This window comes from Pyxicephalus adspersus, chromosome 3 (assembly GCF_032062135.1).
Source record: "Pyxicephalus adspersus chromosome 3, UCB_Pads_2.0, whole genome shotgun sequence".
NCBI lineage: Eukaryota > Metazoa > Chordata > Amphibia > Anura > Pyxicephalidae > Pyxicephalus > Pyxicephalus adspersus.
The window spans coordinates 53,173,392-53,192,335 of NC_092860.1; the positions used below are offsets into that span (position 1 = coordinate 53,173,392).

The window sequence follows — 18,944 nt, forward strand, 5'->3', positions numbered from 1 at the left end:
TATTAATAATAATAATAATAATAATAATAATAATAATAATAATAAACAGGATTTAATAAGTGCGTTCTATAAAATAGATAAGGGTAAAAAGGGAGGGGGGTCATTAAATGTTTGTGACTAATTGGCTGTCAGTAAAGGATGAAATCTTGATTATGTCTCTTTAGAGCTGCACACACTGAGTTGTCTTTATTAGACTTATTTGGCAATGTTCTTTATTTGTGTTTATCGCGTGCTATTAAAAGGTCATGTGACTTACGGAGAATTCCCAGAAGGAGGCTAAGCTATAGTTCTATACGCTGTTAGGCACGCCAGAGTGAGGCTTGGATAGTCACGTGACCTGTGAAGCGCTCAGAAGGAGGCCTGGCTCTCAGTTAAGGGACTTCGTTTCTGTTGCCGACGTCACATCCAGGTTCTTCTAATGAATTTGTACTAGCTGCTACTAAAGAGAGAGCGAGGACGCCAAAATAGGTGAGTAAAGCTGAATGCTGATAGCCGAGGCTATATTACACGTACTGCGGCTTTATGAACAAACCCCGCCCTGGTAACCCGTTGTGGGTGAGACGCCCGGCTTCTCCAGTTATTAGGGAGAAACCCCGAACATCTAACACGCTTCTCTCCTCATACTACCTCAGAAATGACCTCACAGGCAGCCGCCACCATGATTTACCTCGTCATGTAGAAACCGAGCTCCTGGCATAGCAGCTGTGGGAGCGAAATGAGAGCCAAGGGTAAATGGTAATGGGGACAACACATTGAAAGCACATTGTCTAGAGCAGGGGGGGTGGCAAACTCAGGCCCGGGGGCCAAATCTGGCCCCCCCAAGGCCCCCAAAGAAATCCTACATATAAACTGCAGCTGGCCCGCCGCATTGAAATAGCGCCGCTACTACAATTCCTGGCATCACTCGCATCTATAGACCAGCGGGCTCTCTGCCTATGCGTGACCCTGCATTGGACTGTTTTATAGACACAATGCTGGGAATTTTAGTACCAGCGCTATTTCAATGAAGAGAGAGTTCCAGCGGTGGGCCACTCATAAGATTTAGCTCCACATTGGCAGCGTCTGGCATTTCCAGCACTCCCCCTCAGCTGTACTTTTCCTTGCTACTCCAGGGCATGGACTTTGAATGGTTGGATTTTCATAAAAGAATATTGTTGTTGTTATTATTATTGTTAGCCTGTGCAAAAAGGTTAGCATTGAAATTTAACTAGAAGGCTACAAATAGAGAAAGAGGCATAAAGTTTTTTCCAAAAAAAAAAAAAAAAAAAAAAAAAAAAGCCTTTCTCCATTAAAAGCTTGCTCCAGATTGAATGTGAAGCAAAACCTCTTTGTTTCCATATGGAAATGGTTTATATCTAATGAAAAGGAAAAATGTCCTCAATTTTTTCCAAAAATTTCAAGGTTGGCCCGCGACTTTGTTTAGGTTTTTAATTTTGGCCCTCTGTGTATTTGACACCCCTAGTCTAGATTGTAAGCTCTTCGAGGCAGAGTCCTCTCTTCCTCCTGTATTTATCTGTCATCGCAACCCTTATTTATTGTACAGAGCTGCGCAATATGTTGGCGCTATATAAATCCAGTTTAATAATAATTGTTTACCAGTCGTTTCTTCTTAGGTTGATTTTGTTTTTAAGTTGGAACTGGTACATTTTTTTAATAAATGTAATTAGGACAGATGTTAGTCTCAACATAATACTAAGCAGCGTGGTGTCAGTTACTATATAAAATCCTCACTGTGAGTTAAAAACAAACAAAGCAAAAAAAATAATAATCCTTAAGGAGCCACAAACTGCAGAGTTTGTCTTGGTCATTAAAGAGTTACAAGAGGCTGCAGAAAGAGCTCACCCCCCTATGATCACCCAAAACCTCAGCTGTGTTTAGCAAAAGATTTCTTCTGGAAGTCATGCAACCTACCCCTCCAAGGCTCGGTTCTGCAAAGGAGCAAGGAGGGAAGCCCCATGAGTATGTAGGAGTCCTTGTCTGTCCGTATGTTGGATGTCCTTAACCCGTAGGGTAAAAAAAAAAGATAATAAACTTGCCTAATCTCAAGCTTCCATGTGCAGGAGGTGACATAACCAAGATTTTGGGATAGGGTAAATACTCCAAATTATTTTTATTATTAAACAGGACTACACCATACAGTATTCCACCCAGAATCTTTTTTAAGCCTGGTGGGAAGAAATTGTAGGCTGGTTGCAGCCCCAGTATTGTGACCCAACTCACGAGTAATTCCCCCAAAACAGGCGGGTGGTAACTGAAAAGTGCTGGGTGGTGTGCCCAGCTAAAAGGGTCTGGGGAGAACACTGCCATAGAACATATTATACCACACTGTACAATTATTATTAATAAACAGGATTTATATATCGTCAACATATTATTCAGTGCTTTACATTAAATAGGGGTTGCAAATGACAGATACAGACAGTGACACAGGCGGAGAGGACCCTGCCCAGAAGAGCTTATGATAAATAGGGGTTGCAAATGACAAATACCCTGACACAGGAGGAGAGGGTCCTGTCTAGAAGAACTTAAAATTTAAATGCTGAAAGCTTTTCTATAATATTGGTGCTTCTCTACTCTCCTAGATTGCATAGAAAGTAATACGTCTGCTCTCCTGGACACATTGTTTGGAAGCTGAGGAAAGGTTAAAAAGTGAAAATTAAAGTGAGCTATACTCATTGGTGGGTGGTTAGCCTCTGCCCACCAAATGAAATGTTTCCTTTTAAAAAAATATGAATTTAGTTTTAAACATTTGTAGAGTTTATGGCCGTGGTTGCCAATATACTCTCCCAGCTTGAATCTTAAGATTTGTTGTCTAGGGGGTGTTTTATGGGAGTATACTAAAAATGATGAAATAATATCAGGCTGGTTGCACAGGGTTTTCTGCGGAATCTATTTTTTTTTTTATTTTTTTTTTTGGAGGTTGTGTTAAAGTGGATGGACTATGGTGACATTTCATAGAATGGAATGTCATGATTATCCCTGAAAAATATAAAAGTTGTAAAATCATGCCTGGGGGAAAATTACATTTTTAATTAAAAAAAAAAAAAAAAAGGTTTTTCAATATGGAAAGCACAAGCAGCACATTTACCTGAAAAAAAGAACTTTTGTGCTGAAATCATTCTTGAAGGGTTATAAGTGTAGTCTGTCTTGTGAGCTTGTGAATGTATAGCTGTATAGTAACAGTACAGATCTGGCTTTTTACTATATGTAACAAATATTTTTGACTTGCAGTCTCTGAAACATGGCGGGCCAACGAATTACACGGGACATGTTTGATGCTGTAGTACAGGAAAAGATGAAGAAATACAGAATAAGCATGGACCAAGCAATTGCTAACACTGTACGAGAGTTTCAACTGGAGGGTAAGCACCATATCAGGAGGACCACTAAAAGTATACAACCATACCAATACAAGCACTGTTGATGGAGTATGCATAAATAAAAAGCTCTACTGTTTATAGAAATGACAATATTTATTTTGGAATATAATTAATAAATTAAACTAAAAATGTACAATAAAATGGTGGTGGTCCAATCATCACTCAAAATGTTTGCATTTGGTCAGTTGGGTGTGTTTGATGTTAAATGAGAATCATCAGGAGATCCAACTTCCTGTGACATTCCAGATTTGGCTGCTTTTTTCTGATATAGGACCTTAGAATGTATTTTTGTTTTCAATCCTAATTGTCCCTGATTTGGAGGGACTTTTTTTTAACAACTAAAAGGTACACTAAACTTTGCATCTAGCCTCTAAATACAGTATTTGAAAAGCTAATAAATAAAGGAAACCTTGTTTTTTCAACATAGGAAACATCACTTGTAAGCTAATGCAATCGTTTCCTGTGTCTTTTAAAGATATGCATAATCTGGGTGTGTCACTTGCCTATGTATATATAAGTTCGGAGGTAAAAGAAAGGACAAATAAATACATACATCCTCAAAGAAATGCTGTCTAGGCTTCTCACAGTTCTACTTATATTACTAAAGACCTGGGCACTTTGCCAAGTTCAGATTGTTTTATCATATGACCGGATGACTAGGTCTTCAAAAATAAGACCGGCACTGGAAAAATACCTAGACCCAAATGTTAGTTCCATAAAGTAGGACATAGACAGCAATAAAGTTTTTAGTAACAGGAGGAATCGTTTAAGAAACCTTGTTTCCCTGTTTGAGATAATCCCACTTGTCCTGTGGTCACCATCAGCAAAGGGGGAAAAAAGTACAAAAAAGACACATCCTTGACCTTTCATTCTCTCGGGCTGTTCCTTTTATTTGTGCATTTTGAAACAATATGAGGTAAAGCGGTGAATCTTACATTCACTGAAACAATCTCTGGTCTTCCAGATCAATATGTTTCAATGGCAGTAAGTACACGGATGAAGAAGTATCTTTTGTTGTCTGCCATTATGTATGTGTGGAAACAAGTGGCTAATATGTCTATCTAATCTTGTTAAAAATAGTGCATTGTGTTTTTTTTCTGCAGGACCTTCGGCTTTTAGAGACCAAGAAAGACTTTCTTTTCGTGATCTTCCACGTGATTCACTGAGCAGGAAGTGGGAGACCAACATGACGAGAGATAGTGTTTCAAATCCTTTATATTTTCAGGAGCTAGGAAGGGAATCCTCAAGTGGATTACATTCAGATCCATTAATGAACAGATGGGGTTCTGCTGATCCGCATTTAAAGGAGAGGTTATACAGAGAAGAATTGCAAGCCCGGGATTTGGATGTTAGTCGCAGGAACTGGGAACTCGAGCGTAATTCTGGACCAGATTTCGGCATGGTCAGGTCAGACCTATTTAGGGAATTCCAGGATTCAGAGCTTGGTCCTGTGAAAGAAGGCTTTTGGGGACAAGGCAGAGGACCTAGTAAGCCAACACGCGGAGTAATGGAGTTATTGGCTGAGAAAGCACAAGGAGGGCAGCGTTTCGGTAGTAGTGGGCCTACAGGTAAAGCTGGTAATGCCTACAGTAAAAAAATTCCTCAAGAAAAATGCATGCCAGTTAGTGATTATTCATTCAGCGGACAGATTGTGAGGTGGGCTAAGTTCCACAACGCTAAAGATGATTCTGAATTTCAGCGACAACGCAAAGCTCTTTTCAGACTGGAGACCGAAACCTGTAAAATGGCTGTAAACTGTTTCAAAGGGCGCCTATCTGTCAGTGACACAGAGCTTTGTTTTTCTAGTATAAAACCTATAAATCATCCAGCCTTGTTTGGTCCTAAGATAGACAATGATTTGTTGGATCTGTTAGTGGCAACAACAACCGTGATGGTTAAAAATGATTTCTTTGATGCAATCAAGCCATATGACAAAGACATGATGACTTTACAGCAGAGAATGTTAAACTGTGCAACTCCATTGATTTTAGCCTGTAATACATTTGAGTTAAAGCATCCTATCCTTACAGATCCAAAACAACTGCATGGCATTCTGGACAACACCCTGTTTTTGGTCAGGAAATCTTTGGTACTTTTAGGGCAGACCTTTGCATTGGCCACTGCTCTTAGGCAGAACAATGTAATGGAAATCCTGGGGATCAATGGAACAGAATTAAAACCTGCAGACTTCCCCAATTTCAAGGACTCTTACCTGTTTGGGAAGGACTTCATTACAAAATTGAAGGATTGGCTCCAAAAAAGTGGACACAAGTTAACACTGAATTCCAGAACCAAAATGCCCAAGCAAACTACAGTTAATAAAGAAGAAACAAAAACTGAAGCAGAGAGTAAAGGTTGGTTCTCTAATGATACTTTATTACTAATAGTATTCCACCAAAACGTTGGAAAACCTTGCTTGCTCCCTAAAGTGGACTTACGTAATTATGTAAGTGTTTAACTAACAAGTGTCTATTACTTCACACAGACATCAATGGACAATATCTATATCCACAGTTTTCACAAAATAATGCCATCTTTGTGCCATCATCCAGGGTTTACATCTACTTCCTTTTAATTATTGTAAATCCTCATGTTTGTTTATTTCATGATTGTGCTCACAAATATCTGATTTGAATTTGTCCCAGACTGCAGCCTTGTAATTGAGATGTTGCATCAGACTCGCATTAGTTTGCTTGTCTGGAATTTTAAGAACAGCTCCTACCAGCTTTCCTTTAATGAATTCAACACAGCACACTACCTGTTCTACTACTTACCTTTGTCCTTAGTCCACTGATGTGCAACTCCATCGCACACAGCCTTGTTTGACAAAAAAAATTCTTGTTGGGTACTTTCCAGCCTAGTGGTTTTCTATGCGGAAAATGTTACTGTGGAGGACTGCTGAAGGAGTCTGACTTTTTTTTATCTCTTACAGAAAGAAAATCTGGCAGCCCCAATGTTGTTGCTACAATAGATCAGCTTCTCGAATATGCAAAAAAAGCAGATAAAGGAGGAGGGGAAAAACCTGCATTTTGGTAAGATCTGTTTTTTGCTAAAAGGGAAAAAGAATCGAGATTGATCCATTTTGATGTAACAATGCTAACCGCTTTCAGAATAATTACATGAAATCATTTTCTTAGCTGACTGAATCTGTCTAGTCTGTCAATTTAAATAATTTCAGCACTGGTTCACAAGGTTCACTTGCAATGTTCAAAAACAAAATATTGTAGTTGGAAATCGTGTGTCCTATTTAAGCCAGCATTCATTCAGGAATGTAAATGCATCCCTAAATAATTAAAAAAAAATGGATTAAAAAAATCTACCCAAAAGGTAAGGTAAAAATGCCTCTGCCTTAGGAGATCTAATTAGGGTTTGCCCTAAAGGACTTCCTATAAAAATCTTTTTGTTAAATTTTTGGGGGTGGGGGATAAAAAATATCTATGGAAATATGAAAAGTACAGACTAGGCATCAGCAAGCCACATCAGAGATGACTCCTTGTGTCTGTACAGACTCCCAAAATGTATTGTACAGTTTAAATGAAACTATTTGTATGACTGTTGCCATGTCAAGTCTGGCATGTGGTCAGACTTAAAGTAAAATGCCACCAGGTCTGTTAGGGCCCATATAACTGGGTTATGGTTTGTCAGACTTGCATCTCTTCCTGAACAAATTGATGGGAATGCAAAAGCAGGTCAAATGGTCCAACAATTACAGTTTGAATGATCTCAGAATTCTTGTAAACAAGTGTCAAAAAGAGGGTAATGCTCAATTATAAAAATATTTACCTGATTTCCAGAAGTCATACTCTTAACTCACTCCCTCTGGTCTTTTGTAGCCTGCTATTGGTCCATCAATATGATGAGCTGTCTCGCTTTCCATTTAGAAAGCTGTAGTGGATGGGCCTTATGTTTATAACCAAGTTACTCAGGTGATAACTAGAAGCCAGTGTCTGCTCTAAACTCCAGACAGCAGTTTACTAACTTTAATGTCACCACAGATCCTTGAAGAATGATTCTAGTAAACATAGTTATTCAGTAGTAATATATCGGGCTTCTCTGTATTCCTATTTTGTCAAGTAATCTCAACACATACACCATAGTGCCATACAAGTATATGTTTAATTAGACAGCAAAATTTTAGCATTCAATGTCCCAATCTTTAAATTCAACAAAATGAGAAGCTATAGTTTGTATTAAACTGTAATTAGATTCTGGCTAAGGAGGCAAACATTATTGAAGGCCGAAATACTGAATCAGTATTTAATTTATATTTTTGGGTTGGAAACTTATTATTCACTGTTAACACTGTATATATTTTTTTCCCTTTAAGGTTCCTTTTTGATAAAAACAGCAATGAGTATAAATATTATCAGCAAAAGTTAGAACAGTTCCAGAATTCGTTAGGCCCCTCAGATACAAAAAATACTCAAATCACAAAAGCAAAGAAATCAACGGAAGAGCTGGCAGAGGAGTCAGTAAGGGCAATGCTATATGCAAGAAAGGCATTGGCAGTGAAGAAAAAACTATTTGGTAGTTTGGCAGTATCAAGAAAAAGGAAAGTAGTAAAACCTAAGCGCCAGCTGCCAAAAACTGTGAAGGCCAACAAAAAATTAAAGAAAACGAGCCAGAAGGTGGCAAAAAAGACTCTGACTCAGAACATAAAAAAAGAGAATGTTATCCAGGAGGTAAAGGAAGAAAATGTGACTGCAGAAGTTGTAAAGGGGACTGTAAGCCCAACTGTTAAGAAGGAGGTGGGCAGCCCCAAAAAAGTGAAACCCGAGGTAAAGAAAGAAGCCACTGTCAAACCAGTACAGGATGCTTCAAGTGAACAGTCTTCTGGCAAACTAGAACTTAAGGGACAAGAGGAAGCACACAAAAGCTCTACAAGTGCCAAAGACAAATCACCAAACGATCATCCATCAGATGTAAAAGCTGAGATTTCTTCTGAAAGACCGCAGGTTTCAGATGGTAGGTAGCCGTTTATGGCTTGACCCTGAATACTTCTGATATTAATGATAATTTTGTAATTTGTCTATTTACTTAGTAAGTAAAAGCTATACATACATACATATATACATTTTTGTGGTACCATCTATCTATTGGTAAGACTGACTGCAGAGAATACAAGGGAAAGCTGACTCACATTTTTTTCTATCCTGCTACAGAAAAAATTAACAAATATTTGCAAATGGGAACTTTACCTTTCCTCTCCTAAATCAGATTTTCAGTGACCAGTAAAACACTACAGATCTGGTTTCTTTATTATGCTTTTACACACTTGAATCAGTTTGTTGCTGTAAACAAAGGATCACATTTTTGTGCAGCTTTGCCATGATCTAAAACCCTAACTAAGAATTATAGAGCTCCTAATGTGCATGGTTGTTTGAGATTAGTAACTATCATTATTAGTAATTATCAGAACATACTGAAGCCATTAAACCAGAATAGTGGTAGAAAATGCAAATGTTTTGAGTAAAACGTCTGCAGTTACAGTTTATGTAGTTCACAGGACAAGTTTGCTCTAAATCACCTCAATCATCTAAAGTGTATAAACCTTTACTAAATTCTTCTTTACTTACTATCTACAGTTGATGAGAAGACAAAGGATACTGCAGTAAAATTAGCACAATTTGTTGTCCAGATGGGTCCGCAAATTGAAGAATTCAGCATGCAAAATAGTGTAAACAACCCTGATTTTTGGTATGACCAGAAAACCTTTTTAAACCATTTCAATACAGTTTATGAATACAAAATGTCAGCCTTAGACCTAAAGTTTCTTTTTTCCCCCACTTCCAGGTTTTTACGTGAGAAAAATAGCCCAGCATATAAATATTACAAAAGTAAGTTGGAGGAGTTCAAGCGAGAGGCTTCATCTGATGTAGATGATGGAGATCAGGAGAGTGTTAAGACAGGTGATGAAGATGTGGACATGGGTTCTGAGACTCCTGGTTCAGACAACCCTTCAATAGCTGCATTTAGTCAAATGCCCACTCCATCCAGGCCTGCCATTCCTCGTAAAAGAGTAGCCAAGCTCAAGGTCGGCATGCTTCCAGCCAAAAGGGTGTGTCTTGTGGATGAGCCAAAGAGTAAGAATGAAAATTTTCCTTTTGTAGACTGGTTGTTTTTTGTGTTCTTGTCCATTTGCATCACCAATTCTTATATCATTGAGATTTTCCTTTTTCTCTTTTTTTCAAATACTTTTTTCTATTTTTTTTTATCTTTTTTAGTTTTGTATATAAATATTAATAATATTTTATTCCTGTTCTAGGCCAGATAGGTTGCTTTTTTTTTTTTTTTTTTTTTAAACATTTTTTTTTTTTATTATTTTTTTATTTTCAAAAAAAACAGCAATCACATTACAGAACTCAAACCAGTGTATACAGATGGCAAAAGCGTAATAAGACATACAAACAGCAAAACAGTGTAACAAAGAGAATAGAACCCTTACATTTTAACAACTAAAATTATCCATATCAAAAAAATCAATAACCGTTTACCTGAAAAAGTATGTCAAACTTCACAAAACCCTTCCCTTCTGTTATCCGACACTCATCTCCCACTCCTCTCGGAACCCTTTAGATGGAATATTGGGAAAACCTTATCGGTTTACCCTGTCCCTCCAGTCTCCCAACATGTTTTTATATTCAGCTGTTCACATCACTACCCTTTAATGTACATTTATTCATTAAAGTGCACATATTGTGTTGCAAACAGGCTCTGTAATTTTGGATCTTTAATCAGTCTGTAGTATACTCTTTAGTTTATCCATAGTGTTCTGGTTATCCTTTCTCATGTAAAAGCTGTTTATTTGTAAAACAAAGATTGTAAATATATAGTAAAACACTTGTGTGTGTTGTTTTTTTTTTTTTTTTTTTTTTACCCTTTTACTTCTAAACTGTCTATTACTGTTGGATTATTATAAAAGGATTGGTCGGCTTATATTTTTCTTTTTTGTGTTTTAGTCCATGATCCAGTTCGTATTGCTTATGAATGCCCCAAAGGTCGTTTGAACAACAGGAAAAAGGTAATAATCGAAACTGTGCTCTGTTATAGTAGTTCAAACAAAAAAAACTTTGAAAACAAGTCAAAAATACAACAAAGTGTATTCCCTGTTTTAAAGATGAAATCTAAGCAACTATACAAAGTGAATTCTCTCTATCTCTCTCCCCTCTATCTCTCTCTCTCTCTCCCTCTATCTATCTAATCTATCTATCCATCTTTCTCAATATCTGACTTGTCACTCTTTACACATAAGAATACTACTGCATTGGGTAATTTGTGTGTGTGAGGGGGAAGGGGGTGTGGACAGGGGATCTGCAATGTATATATGTGTAGAGAGCAGAAATTTAATTTTGGTGTGTTTGAACTGAATTCAGGCCTTTTGAGATAGTAAGAGAGATCACATGTAAACATGTTTAGCTATTTGACTGGAGATCAGTTTTATCATAGCAATACCTAACGTAGTACTTGTATTGCAAAAGACATGGAACCATACACATCAGCCCACGCTTTCAAGTAGCCCTATTGTCTTTATAGTCATACAAATACAAGAGTGTACAGATCAAAGCAAATGGTTGCACAGTACAGACATACTGTTACATTAGTAGAATATATGGTGAAATTGTATTTGCCTACAGTTTACACAAAAGTAAACCTTATGAGCATTTGGAGATGTATATTCACAAAATGTATAAATATATACATTTACAGACCATTAGTACCATTCTTTCAGCTCCAACCAGTTTGGCCGTTTTCGGGCATCAACAAGACATTTTCGCCCAGGGAACTAATGCTCACTAGATAATGTCCCTTTTTCAGACCATTCTCTAAAAAAACTGGAGATGATTGTGCATAAAAATCCCAGCAGATCAGCCATTTCTGTTTAAAAATATGTTTGTTTTTTTTTTCAAATCGTGTTTTCAAGTCATACTATAGAGGGATCCTGGGGGTCCTACGTAACCTGTTGAATTGCTTTTTCTAGCATTACAAATCATAGTTTGCTGTGATTATGACCAAATCTACTGTGGGGAGTACTGACCTGGTAAGAGTAGAGATTATCTTCAGCATCTTTTATATTTTATGACACATTTTCCTTCTTTTCTCTTCAGCAGAAACCAGCAGATTTAGAGTTTTCTAATAAGAAGTTAACCGAACACAATGTGGGTTTTCAGATGCTAAATAAGATGGGATGGCGAGAAGGTCAAGGACTTGGATCCAGTGGATCTGGAATCAAAAACCCTATAAAAGTGTATGTTGGCTAAAAAAATAGGTTTATTATGATTGTTGTTTATTACTGGCTCCCAACCTTTGCGTACGATCTGCTATCGGATTAATTCCTGTTGATGACTTTCACTATAACTTATAACCTTACTATCACATGTATTCAGGTATGTTGTTAATTTGAGCTGTAAATATAAGCCTTTGGCCTGCAGGTGAACACCACCAGCGGTATTTGTATAAAATTTACCAATACAGTGTGTGTATGTTTGTATGTACATACATACATACATACCAAAATGTCCTAATAGTAGGGTCTGGCTGATGATAAGAGGCTAAGCTCAAGGTTTTTGTCAGTAGTCCTCCTCCACTCACTCTTTTTGCTATCCTCTTGTAGCAAGGGCCTTGTTCGTTGACCTTACCCCTCAGACCATTCTGTGACTTACTCCCTTTGTTGACCACCAGATGATATCTCTGTTGTCTGCAGTGCAGGACAGACCTCTAGTTTCCTCCTGAGGCATTTTAGTGTGTAGGCAAAGTGAGCGTATTTTCCTGGGGGCATACTAGGATCTTGCATCCTTATTCTAAAACTGCATCGTCACAGGGAAAATGGGCAGGGTTTGCTAAGACTTCTGGCAAAACCAGCATGAAACCTGAAAATTATTTGGAGCTCTTTTCTGCAGATTCCCTATTTTGACGTGTTTAGTTAGTCTGCATCTTTGGTTGGATGGGTGCTACCTGGACTAGTGATGTACAGGTAATCTTGGAGTAAGCTTCTATCCTTTTTCTCCAGGGCCTGTCTGAGATGTGAGGTACCTTGGTGTGGGGCTTCACATGTTCAGGCACAATATGCCATATTTTACCCCTAGCAGGTGCTGTTGAGTTGAAGGGTTTCTTTGGGGGTTGGTTATTGGCAAAATGTAATCATTTACTTGGGCTCTGCTAATTTCTAATAAGTAAATGTATCATTATTCCATAATATTTGTTTTTGTTAGCTTTGTTTAGGGTTAATTCTTTGAGCCCCTTCTTATTTTCTATGTAAAGCAGTGTCAGTCTATTTTGGGGCTAACCTAGGACCTCGGTCCAATTTTAATCTGAACAACTTTTCCTTTTAAATGTCTGTAAAGTTCCTAAAGGATTAATTTCTTTTGGAGATTTTTTTTAAGTTCTTGGCCCAAGTATTTCTTAGTGCAACTTGCCTTTGAATGTGAAAAGAGAATTTACTCTACCCAAATGTCATTATGGATGAAATGCTATGAGAATCGGCATTACTTCCTTTCACTACAATGGACAAATATGGTCTGCGGTATAAGGCTATAGGGGTGCTGGATTTTTAGGCACTTGTTTCCTCCTTTTTTTTTTTTTTTTTTTTTTTTTTTTTTTTTTTTTTAGGTTTAGTTTACAGTTTTGTCCCCACTTGGGGATGTCTGCTTTCCTGACTTTTCTGGTTCAACCTTTTGAAAACCTGGAGGTTAATTTATTGCACTTTAATTTTGCCTTGGAAGCCTTATGTTTCCACCAGATCTGCACTTGATGATGCTGATTTTACGTCTTTCGGCCCATGAAGAAGTCTTTTTTTCAGCTGGATTGCTATAACCCTCCTTTCCTTTGGGTATAGCAAGTGTAAGGCTACTTTTTTATACCATATTGGTGGTGGGAGGTTACTGGCAGAGGTTCTCGACCAATTAATATTCTACAACAAGAAATCCCTGTCAATGTCTGCTGCTTTAGCACGTCTCCCCTATGGTATTATGACTTTTCTTCATCTAAAGCCTTGTGTGCTTAAGGTTTATACTGCAGGATAACAGACTCGTACTATGGTTTTGGCTGATATATATATGGTTTGTTACTGACCAGTTCAGCAGAATGACGTCATTTTAAACTGTGTTTAAAGACACATGGAAATTGTAGCCTAGTATTAAAAAAACAGCAGTCTGTAGTGTTATAGTGAGGGTGTGTGTAGGATAGAACCAGACAAGTCAATCTTGTTTCCAAATACTTTATAGTGTTTGTAATATTAGGCTGATGCTTTCCCTATCAGAGGAGTAGTAAAACATGGAAACAGGAAGGTGTGGACAGTGCACTCTGTAGTGTGGGTGTGTGTGTTGACACTGCTGAATTTTGCCCTCTGTTTATCGAAAGGAAACAGATTATTCCCACCAAGCCAATGCACTGCTATGTAGAGGGCCAGTTCTTGCGGTTCAATTCCACTAAGAAAAAGAATAATGTCTGACTACAAGCTTATCCAAACATCCTTGTTTTCAGTGTGCTGCTTATGGCTTGTAAAAGCTGAAGAAACAATGGCCAATTATATGTAATGTCTAATCATTTTACATCACTAACTGTTTCTGTTACATTTCTCAGGGGTGCAGTGTCTGCTGGGGAGGGCTTAGGTGTTGAACAAAAAGAGCCCCCTCAGTCCAAAGGTGACAACTTTGATGCTTTTCGTCAAAGAATGATGAATATGTACAAGCACAAAATTTCCAAATGAGTTGGTAAGTGAATTTGTTTTTGTAAAGACTATTTTATTGGCACTGTTTGGGTTTTGTGCCCATACGTGTCCAGAGGACACTGCATGTCTTTTAACAACTGTTAAGATGCATGGTACTTTGCAAGAAAATGTGATTTGATTTTTTTATTTGCTATGAGTTAAAAAAAAAAAAAAAAAAAAAATACTGTTCAGAAAAACCGCACATGTGTCTTACATTATGCAGGAAAACAGTTCAGTAGAGCACTGATACAGTAAGTATCTTATATTTCTTTCAGTGTCAGCAGTTTTTAGTTACTGTGGCTTCTGTACCCAGACTATGGGTATTAGAGACTTGGTCGCCATGTAAAGATTTCAGATAAAAGCACATGTCAGAGCACACTCTTCTTCTGGGAGTGTCTAATAATTATCTGTTCTGCCAAAGCCTCTCTGCACCCGTCTGCATAACCATAGTTTGTCATTTTGAGTGACCACTTTGAGTCTGCATCACATACGAGATAGTGGTGCCCAGCAGCAATGTCCTGGCTTTAAGGTAAAGATTTAGGAAGATTTCTGGTAAAATATTAAAATATAGCTGTATTTTAGAGCCTCTGTTGTAAACTTTGACAATGAATTTTCCCACAATGCCTATGGTTACAGATGTAAATTAGGGCTTGCTTTAATACTTTGGTGTTAATAGTCTGGGCATAGGTTACCACTGGAAATTATGAATTGGATAATAGAGGCTATATGACTGTTTGAAAGACAGAATAATCTAATGCTAAATATAATTATAAAATATATTATCCTGTACACAGTTTAGCACATTTCCATGTAATCCTACATTAGTGGCATTTTGTAGACCTATTCTTTTTTTTCATTTGTTTATTCTTTGGCAACTTTTAAAACTATTAAAAAAAAAAAAAAAGATATGTGAACATGGACAAAGTAGGTTGAATTCCATTTTTTTTTCTGAAGAATCTTTTAAGGTCACTTGCGGTTTGCACAACCTGTTTGAGGATAGGGTGACCTAATGACAATCACTGTGTACTTTTTAGCTACCACTGGAGCTTTTCAGGCTGATAGTGGTATGTATTGGGGTGTCCTACAGAATTTAAAACTGTTTGGGGAACCATTACTTTACACAGTTTTAGAACATGCACTTTACTGTTACCAGTTTTCTGTTGGACCATTGAGGTCATGTGGTGAATTGGTGTTTGAGAGTTAAAGGGGAAAAGTTATTTTCCAACACTAAAATTGTAAAATCCTTTTTATAATTCTTTTTTTTTTTTTTGGCCGTTGGCCTTTTTTGGTTTTGGATTTGAACAAGCGAGACCACATCACCTCTTATGTTTGTTTAATTTGTGGTTCTTTGCTGAGGTCTGCCTTTTCCTTTTTTCTCTTGTTTAACCTTTTATTCTTCAGATCTCCTTTGTTGAGACGGACTATGATTTTTAATTTTTCATGCCTTCAGTTCTGCTGGATTCTTTCATGAAATGTTTGCTGAAGTTTTTAGCCATAATAACATGTTTTTTTTTTTTTTTTTTTTTTTTTAAGGGGGTAGTTATCATCATATTGCCATGTTCCTATGGCATATAGGGTGCATAATTTACCAGCCATGTTTAATTCCATTTTTTGAATCTGCTTTTCTTGCAGATGTCAAAGGTAACTTCATTTTAAGTCACCTTTGTCAAAAAGCTTTTGCATACCATGGATAGCATAGTCTTCTATATTAAATAAATTTTATGTAACTTTTTCATGTTCTATTTCACCTACTGTACTTGTAAAAAGTTAAGGATTTGTGTATTAACCTTTTTAAGGTTTTCTAGTAATTTCTTTGAAGTTGTTGGTCTGCAGCGCTTGCTACTGTATACGAGGGCCCTTTTGCAACCTACCATCCTAGCATGCAGGAATCATACTCTGTGTCTGCCTGGGGTGTGATTATCATTTCAATACAGCATTGAGAGGGCAGTATATTAGAATCTGATAGGTGGTAAATCATTAAACTGGTGCAGTGCTATTTTGGAAATTTTCCACATGAATATACTCCACAAATATTATGGATATACAGTCTTGTACACGTGGAGCTATCTCTTAAGGCATACATAGATGTAAGTATAGTATCTAGTGTACAGTATTCCCCTGCCCTGGCCAGAAGTATCTGAGGTTATTTGACCTTTAAAGGTTTACATATGCACTGTCTCCAGAGCTATTTACAGTGCCTTAAATACAATGTTCCCTCATTTCTGAGGAATTGTATAAAATCTACACAATTCAAATTTTATTATAAAAACCTTTACAGATTCAAACACAAATGGTATTTTTATCCATATTATGGGACCTGGCAATTTGCCTTTAATCAATTTATTAATATATCATGATATCATTTTTTTGTCAATTACACGGTCTCTATTCTTTAGATATGGTGGCCATTTGTACATGGCACTGGTTTGTTTTTCTTTGTATGTGGCCTTTATCACCCAGGACATTCCAGGTGTGATAACATTTTGGTGCCATTATTTTTTTATTTATTTTTTTTGTAGCCATGGGCATTCTACTTCCAAAACATAACGGACACTAAGCCATTCAGTTTGACTTTGCCCTTTTAATGGCAAAACATTTCCTGGAGGCTGGTGTGGTCAAATTTATATTTGGGAAATTTGTTTCAGTCAATAAAGTATTTACATTTATTTTCCTTTTAATTTTACAGGATCATCAGGACTACAGAAATCCATGACTTAACTTTTTCTGTCTATTTTGGGTCTGATTGTTGAGGCCCTTTAGCATAGTGCAGACCGTAATAATCAGTGTCTGCTTGTAACTTCTTTTGTTTCTTATGTACTAAATGATGTTTTGTAAGAAAGGTTTCTTCCTATTTTGTTTTACATCGAGCAATTTGTGTGTGTGTTTTTTTTTTTATTAAAAGTTCAATAGTCTGTCCATTATTTAAAAATGTCGGCAGCCTTTTATTTGTTGTTCATGATACATATTTCACAGCGATTTCCACAATTTTTTGCAAAGAGGCCTCAAATGTCTGTCCAGAACAAGGCAGTGTTTGCTTTGTGGGCCCTCAGGTTTTTATTGACATAGGAGAGATGTATTGTAACAGTAATAGCTAAGATAGTAGGTTCCTTTTCACAGGAAAAATTGTGTTTTACCGGAGCCAGCTAGTTGCTAAAGGAAAGGATTCTAGTCTTATCCAGGGAATATTTTTTTGATTCATGTGGAATGTTTTTCTTAAAAAATGTAAGTATGTGTTAATTTGTATTTGCAGGCTGTAATAATGTGTTGTCAAAAAAAGTAATTGACACTTCTGCACCTAAATGTGACATAGGTGCTCTTGTGTAGACCCGTAGTCACACTACTGCTGAATATGAAGGGTTTGCCCACAATTTGTGGTGACCTACAGTTTGACTTATTTCTCCACTACAGGTAAGCCATAGGAAACAAAGAACCACCACCATGTTAGAGTTCTGTCTAAAATAAAGCAACTGCCAGTGTGACAGGCAAAACTATTTCCTAATTCTGTGTCCCATCGGGTCCCTGGCAAACATCAAGACATATTTGTGTAACAAATATGGAACTAGGTATGGAGAAATCGTATTTAAAGATAACTCTTTATAGGGTCATTGAAAACAAAAATTCTGTACCAGTTTATGGTTGACAATTGCAAATAAAGTGGCTTTGTACAGAGAGATTATGTGCACTGCCATTGCTGACCTTCTTGTAAAGAATGGTAATTACCTAGATTTAAAGCTGACCTTTTGAGCAGTGACCTTGTCTGTAGTGTCCATCACAGTTCTGACAGTAGCATACAAATAACTGTGAAACATTTTAGCTGTATGCCTGAGCTGTATACTCATTTTGGGTATGAGATTCTGAAGAGCGGGACACCAAACAAGCAAGCTCGATATGCTGGAGCAAGGTCAGATATGGCAGCTTACCTCTCTCAGTATAGTCCACTTTTGTATACAAAAGCTTTTGTATGGGGTGGGGGGATACAGAGGCTACTATTGGTGACCTTGTTTTGAGGTCTTTCTGATCTTCGGACCTAATTTATTCAAGTCAGTAACCTGGAAAAACCTACAACCAGTGAAGTTTGAACGCTCCTGATTTAGTTGTTTGTTTTAGGTCATTAATGTTTGTTTTTGAAGCCTTAGGATTAGTTTGACAGCCAGAACGTTTTTTTTTTTTTTTTTTTTTTTTCAAAATGTTAGGGTAACCACACAGACTCCTTTATTTCTTCAATTGCCTACATTCTTCTTCTATGACCAAAAAAAGCTACCTATGTTGAGATTAACATTTTTTTGTTTAAACTGTAATAATGAAATAAAGGCATGTTGAAACAGGTCCATGGGTCATGAATTTATTTGTTTTGAACCAAATGATAAGCCTTGCTCTTGTTTTAAAATTGTACTGTATTCAGAAGAAAGTGACATCCTGATTTTTACCATCTTGGGCATTTTTCTGCCCCATGTTGGCTTAAACATGGTAATTAAGGACTTTCTGTAGAATGACGTTGGAAGACTTTGTATGCCAGTACTACTGTTTGAAAACCTTTTCCGAGTCCTTAAACATTTACAGGCAATTCCTCTTTTCTATCAAAAAATGCCCTGTGCCTCATCCCTAATCATGATATACATATATAACTTCAGGTGCAAGTGGGCAAACCTTGGGATTTTTAAGGCATCCAATCAATTTCATATACATGATTCATAGAAAAAACACAAAAAACATTAATTTATTCAAAACTGTTTGGTTTGTATTGTGTCAGTAAGCACTAAATGTTCGGCTTACTGACACAATACAAACGAAACGTGAATGTTATGATCAATTCGAGGATTTTATGTATTTTTAATGAAGTTTTGAATAAGTTAATGTTT

The 18,944-nt window shown here is 37.0% G+C and overlaps 1 protein-coding gene across 3 annotated transcripts; it reads left to right on the plus strand.

The window, feature by feature from the left end:
• Positions 1-335: 335 nt before the first annotated feature.
• SUGP2 (SURP and G-patch domain containing 2) lies at positions 336-18,411 on the plus strand. Of its 3 annotated transcripts, XM_072404629.1 has the most exons (11): positions 336-468; positions 3,232-3,362; positions 4,484-5,734; positions 6,313-6,412; positions 7,708-8,345; positions 8,966-9,077; positions 9,174-9,463; positions 10,340-10,401; positions 11,486-11,625; positions 13,959-14,089; positions 16,772-18,411. In XM_072404629.1, exons 2-10 carry the CDS (start codon positions 3,242-3,244, stop codon positions 14,083-14,085), a joined length of 2,841 nt encoding a protein of 946 aa, XP_072260730.1. In that variant the 5' UTR covers positions 336-468; positions 3,232-3,241; the 3' UTR covers positions 14,086-14,089; positions 16,772-18,411. The 3 variants fall into 3 exon arrangements, with proteins under 3 accessions (XP_072260730.1, XP_072260729.1, XP_072260731.1); XM_072404628.1 differs by having other exon boundaries at positions 13,959-18,411; XM_072404630.1 differs by having other exon boundaries at positions 11,489-11,625; positions 13,959-18,411.
• Positions 18,412-18,944: the final 533 nt, after the last annotated feature.

Bases quoted from the DNA above. Each gene is read 5' to 3' on its own strand.
- SUGP2 (XM_072404628.1), top strand. From the start codon at position 3,242: ATGGCGGGCCAACGAATTACACGGGACATGTTTGATGCTGTAGTACAG. The intron at 5,735-6,312 runs GTTGGTTCTCTA...TATCTCTTACAG, and splicing joins AACTGAAGCAGAGAGTAAAG to AAAGAAAATCTGGCAGCCCC. The intron at 9,464-10,339 runs GTAAGAATGAAA...TTTGTGTTTTAG, and splicing joins TCTTGTGGATGAGCCAAAGA to TCCATGATCCAGTTCGTATT.